Here is a 6,130-nt window from a genome sequence, read left to right as displayed (position 1 = left end):
ACTAGAAACTCCACAACTAGAAACTCCACAACTAGAGACTCTGTAACTAGAAACTCCGCACCTAGATACTCCACAAATAGAAACTCCGCAGCTAGAAACTACACAACTAGAGACTCCACAACTTGAGACTCCGCAACTTGAAACTTCACAACTAGAAACTCCTCTATTAAAAACTCCGCAACTAGAAACTCCAAAACTTAAAACTCCACAACTAGATACTCCACAACTGGAAACTCCACAACTAGATACTTAACAACTGGAAACTCCACAACTAGATACTCCACAACTAGAAACTCCACAACTCGAAACTCCACAACTAGAAACTCCACAACTAGAAACTCCACAACCAGAGACTCCGCAACTCGACAACTAGAAACTCCACAACTTGAAACTCCACAACTTTAAACTCCACAACTTGAGACTCCACAACTAAAAACTCCACAACTTGAAACTCCACTACTAGATACTCCACATCTGGAAACTCGGCAACTAGAAACTCCACAACTAGAGACTCCACAACTTGAAACTCCACAACTAGAGACTCTGCAACTAGAAACTCCACAACTCGAAACTCCACAACTGGAAACTCCACAACTAGACACTCCACAACTAGACACTCCACAACTAAAAACTCTTCAACTAGAAATTCCTAAACTAGAGACTCCACAACTAAAAAATCTACAACTAGAGACTCCACAGATAGAAACTACACAACTAGAAACTCCACAACTACAAACTCCAGATTGGCAGCAGCGGCAGCGCACTGAGCAACTGACCGAGATTACCGTATAATTTACTGCAGTTACTTCGGCCGATGCCCGATCGTCCAAGCTTGCTTCCCGAAGTGCTGCTTCATCGCCGGACGCCCTGATTGCTGCCACGGACTACCTTGCTCGTGGCGCCTTCGGAGACTGCGCAGCTCTAACTGCGGCTGCGTTTTCGGTGATATCACCACTGGGCGGCTCTGGAATCGTCAAGCAACGCTATAAAGGACCGGCACTGTCGACGGGATGTCATTGGCAGCAGCGGCAGCGCACTGAGCAACTGACCGAGATTACCGTATAATTTACTGCAGTTACTTCGGCCGATGCCCGATCGTCCAAGCTTGCTTCCCGAAGTGCTGCTTCATCGCCGGACGCCCTGATTGCTGCCACGGACTACCTTGCTCGTGGCGCCTTCGGAGACTGCGCAGCTCTAACTGCGGCTGCGTTTTCGGTGATATCACCACTGGGCGGCTCTGGAATCGTCAAGCAACGCTATAAAGGACCGGCACTGTCGACGGGATGTCATTGGCAGCAGCGGCAGCGCACTGAGCAACTGACCGAGATTACCGTATAATTTACTGCAGGTTGGTTTTCACGCCATTTGCGATTCTTTCGTTTCTCATTTGCTGTCGCTGCTGCCGTTGTTTGCATTTTGAGCTTGTATGAGTGTCTTCTAACTGTGTCCAAAATGCCGACAAATGCTGAACTGGCAAAGAGATTAGAGGAACTCGAGGAGAAGCTGAAAACCGAGGTTTTAGTGGAGTCGGTGTTCGCAAGGATTCTGTTAAAGCTAAATCATTCTGGTTTCGATGTGGTGCAAATGAAGAAAGAAGTTGATGACCTTGTTGTTAGTGCAAAATTCACGGAAAAAATTGTTGAGGAATTAAGGCAAGACAACGCTGCCTTGATGGCTGAAAACAAATCACTGAAGTCTGAAAACCGCATGATGTCTAAGACACTAGCTGAAATCGAACAATATTCACGGCTCAACAACGTCGAGGTCAGAGGCGTACCGTGCACACAAGGGGAGGACTGTGTCGCGATCTTGCAAACGGTGGGTGAAAAGATCGGATGCCCGGTGTCACCATCTGACCTTGACGTCGTTCACCGTGTTCCTACAGCAAAGGAATGCAACAAAAACCTTCTTGCGCGATTTTGTTCAAGAGATAAGAAGACTGAATTCATAAGCAAGGCCCGACAAGCTAAGCTCTGCCTGAGGGACATCAAAATAACACAGACACCTGACAATCCCGTGTACGTAAATGAGCATTTGACCCCTGCGAACAAGGCTCTCTTTTCTAAGGCTTTGGCTTTAAAGAAAGAGAAAAAATGGATGTTTTTGTGGACAACAAACTGCCAAATCAAAGCTCGCAAGACAACCGACAGTAAAGTATACAGGATACGCGATGAGGCTGATCTGGCTAAAATAAACTAATTGGCTCCCATTGTACTTAATGCGCATGCGCCAGCCATGCCTTCCTCGTCGGCTCTTCTGTCACCTGTGCAACTAAACTCGTTTTTAGGGAGTAACTCCCGCTCTTTTATTCATTTTAATGCCAGAAGCCTACGAAAGCATGTTGATGAATTTCAAAGTCTTCTTTCCACGTTTACCAACCCTTTCTCAGTAATTGCAGTTACAGAAACTTGGTTATCAGAAGACGATAGAAATCTGTTCGGTTTCCCTTCCTATACATCATATTACAGTCACAGGTTATCAAGTAATCATGGTGGCGCAGCCACATACGTATCTTCTAACGCTTCCTGTAAACGAAGGTTTGATCTCGAATTAAACACGCTCTTCTGTGAATCGGTCTGGCTTGAGTTTGAGCATACTTTTCTTAATATAGATAACAAAAGATTCATATTAGGCTGTATTTACCGCTCACCGTCTTCTCCAGTTACTGAATTTTGCACAAACTTGCAACGCTCCCTAAATGTTATTTACCTTGAAAATAAAAATGCTATTATCATGGGTGACATAAACATTAATTTACTAGACGATTTGTCACCTAACTCAATCAACTATCTAGCTGCACTAAACAGCTTCGGGTATGAATCTTTAATCAGTCTTCCAACTAGACCAAACAGCATTAGCAATGGGTCCCTCATTGATCATGCATTTTCAAATCTACTCACGGCACCAGACGCTGGAGTGCTAGAAATTAATATTACTGACCACTATCCCATATTTCTGCGTTTCGATTCCACTGCAAAACGTGATTCACCTTCCTTTATTCGTGATATATTGGACAAGCAGAAATATATTGATACCGTTGCTAACACTAACTGGTCTGAAGTTTATCTTAAAGATGATGCACAAGAAGCTTTCACCCTCTTTTCATCTTTGCTCCTATCACATGTTCAATCTTGTACAGATAAGCAAAAATGCAAAAAAATAATCGCATCACCAGCAAATCCCTGGCTGACGGGGGGATTACTAACAAAAATGCGCAAACGTGACAACCTCTACAAAAAAACTAAAAGGCAACCGTTTAATACGAATTTGCTTGTTCGCTATAAAAAATTTTGCAACCTAATAAACACCCAGCTTAAGGAAGCTAAAAGAAAGTATTATGCGCAAAAGATAACTGAGGCCGGAAATAGTACGAGGAAAAAATGGGACATCATTAATTCCTTTTTAAATAGGAACCCACGTTCGGAAAAAATAGCTACAGTTCTTCATAATGATGTCACTTATAGTGATCCAGCTGACATCGCCGATCAGTTTGCAAACTTCTTCTTTAACGTCGAGCACACCCTACCTTTAATAAATGAAATGGCCTTAGATCGCTTACCCCATTCGTTCTTTCTGTTTCCCACAACTCCAGATGAAATAATTAGCGTTATAGGTGCCCTAAAAATGACGAGTGCTGGCCTTGACGGCATTCACCCCTCCCATGTAAAAATGGTAGCTCACCTTATATCAAATGTATTCTCTTCAATTGTGAATTTAATGTTTAGAACAGGTGTTTTCCCGCATGAACTGAAGCAGGGTAAAATAATCCCCGTACATAAAAAAGGAGATGCTTCGTTATTGAATAACTACCGCCCCATTTGCATCTTACCCTTTTTGAGCAAAGTAATTGAAAAACTGATCTGTACACGTCTCACAAATTACCTAAACAAATTTAATATACTATCACCTTGTCAATTTGGCTTTCGTTCTGGCTACTCCAGTGACCTTGCGCTAATCTCACTTACTGACCAATTAAAAAAGGCTATTGACAACGGTTACTATGCGGGCGGTGTTTTCATCGACCTAACTAAAGCCTTTGATTCAATCAATCATCACATTCTTTTCAATAAACTTGAAGCATTTGGTATAACTGGCCCAACATTACTATTATTGCGTAGTTATCTCTGCAACAGGACACAGAAGGTGGTAATTTCTAATGCATATTCTTCAACCAAATTAACTAATATTGGTGTACCCCAGGGGTCCATTCTGGGGCCCCTTTTGTTTTTACTTTATATTAACGATTTGCCGAAAAGCCTTTCTTCATCCAGTTGTATATTATACGCCGACGACACCACAATTTTTAACTCTGATAGCAGTATTACCTCCTTAACTGGAAAACTAAACTTTGATCTGGCACAGCTCAATCGGTGGTGCAGTAATAACATGTTAGAAATTAACACGTCTAAGACAAAATTTGTTGTCTTCTCTTCACCACAAAAACCCTTGCCTTCTATCCCTCCTGTTATAATTGCGCGCAATGACATCCCTGTGAGCGACGGCTGTAGATTCCTAGGCGTTGAACTCGACAGTAACTTGAAATATCACCGACATGTTGCATATATTAGGAAAAAAATGACGTATGGCATTCGACTACTGATTAAATCTCGTCTTTATTTCAATCCATCAATCCTTATGTCACTGTATTTTTCTTTTGTTCATTCGCACATTTCTTACTGTATTACTTCATGGGGCAACACATACACCACTCATCTTACTTCAGTTCAGACAATTCAAAACCAAGCGATAAGAATTCTCACATCAAGCCCATATCTCTCTAACGCTAAGTCACTACTTCACGAAAACAATATATTAACTGTATCTGAGCTAGTTAAATATAACCTTGGTATTTACATGTATAGAACTATAAATAACCAACTTCCACATTTCACTACCATTCTCTCAAATAACAATGTCACTAGGTTTGCCCTTAACAATAACTTTCTACTGCCAAAAGTTCGCACCAATTATGGCAAACAAACCATTCATTTTTCCGGAATTTCTTTTTGGAATAGTTTGCCTTTCGACATTAAAGTATGTCGATCCCTGAAGGAAATTAAATCGAAGTTAAAAAATCATATCATGTCAACTAACTAGCCTGTTTGATTCCTGTTCATTGTGAGTTGTGTTCTGTAATCATTTGTCATTGAAGTTAGCACGTTATTCTTACTTTTTGTTTCTGTGATATTACAAGGGTATATTCTTACTTTATTTGTTTCAATTGCATTTTACTGTAGCTCTGTCTCCCTGCTATGTACATCACAATCATTATCAATTCTACATTGTACAAGAGGTCCCCTTGCAGTCTCTGACTATGGGACCTCTTTCTGTATATCATGCACATGTATTCTTCTTCATTTAACACAATAAAATCTTCTGTTCTGTTCTGTTCCACAAATACAGACTCGGCAACTTGAAATTCCATATCTAGAAACTCCACAGCTAGAAACTGCAAAACTAGAGACTTCACAACTAGAAACTCAACAACTAAAAACTCCACAACTAAAAACTCCACAACTGGAAACTCAACAACTTGAGACTCCGCAACTTGAACCTTCACAAGTAGAAAATCCGCTATTAAAAACTCCGCACCTAGAAACTCCGCAACTAGAAACTCCACACCACAACTCGAAACTCCACAACTGGAAACTCCACAACTAGACACTCCACAACAAAAAACTCTTCAACTAGAAACTATTAAACTAGAGACTTTACAACTAGAGAATCTACAACTAGAGACTTCAAACTAGAAACTCAACAACTAGAAACTCCACAACTAAAAACTCAACAACTAGAAACTCCCCAGCTTGAGACTCCACAACTTGAAACTCCACAACTAGAAATTCCGCAGCTAGAAACTACACAACCAGAGACTCCACAAATAGAAACTCCACAACTAGAAACTCCACAACTGGAAACTCCCCAACTATAAACTCCGCAACTAGAAACTCCGCAACAGGAGACTCTACAACTAGAAACTCCACAACTAGAAACTCCAAAACTAGAAACTCCACAACTAGAAACTTCACAAATAGAAACTCCGCAACTTGAGACTCCACACCTAGAAACTCCACAACTTGAAACTCCTCAACTAGAAAATCCAACACCAGAAACTCCACAACTAGAAACT

General features: G+C 41.2%; 1 protein-coding gene across 1 annotated transcript; it reads left to right on the top strand.

Moving 5' to 3' along the window:
• Window positions 1-1,452: 1,452 nt before the first annotated feature.
• Window positions 1,453-2,199, top strand: LOC142768379 (uncharacterized). Its single transcript, XM_075870350.1, has one exon. The coding sequence runs from the start codon at window positions 1,453-1,455 to the stop codon at window positions 2,197-2,199; it is 747 nt and encodes a 248-aa protein (XP_075726465.1).
• Window positions 2,200-6,130: the final 3,931 nt, after the last annotated feature.

The sequence above is a fragment of the Rhipicephalus microplus genome, chromosome 8 (genome assembly GCF_043290135.1).
Source record: "Rhipicephalus microplus isolate Deutch F79 chromosome 8, USDA_Rmic, whole genome shotgun sequence".
Taxonomy (NCBI): Eukaryota; Metazoa; Arthropoda; class Arachnida; order Ixodida; family Ixodidae; genus Rhipicephalus; species Rhipicephalus microplus.
Note: the sequence above shows the minus strand (reverse complement) of the source record. Positions and strands in the feature narration are given on the sequence as shown.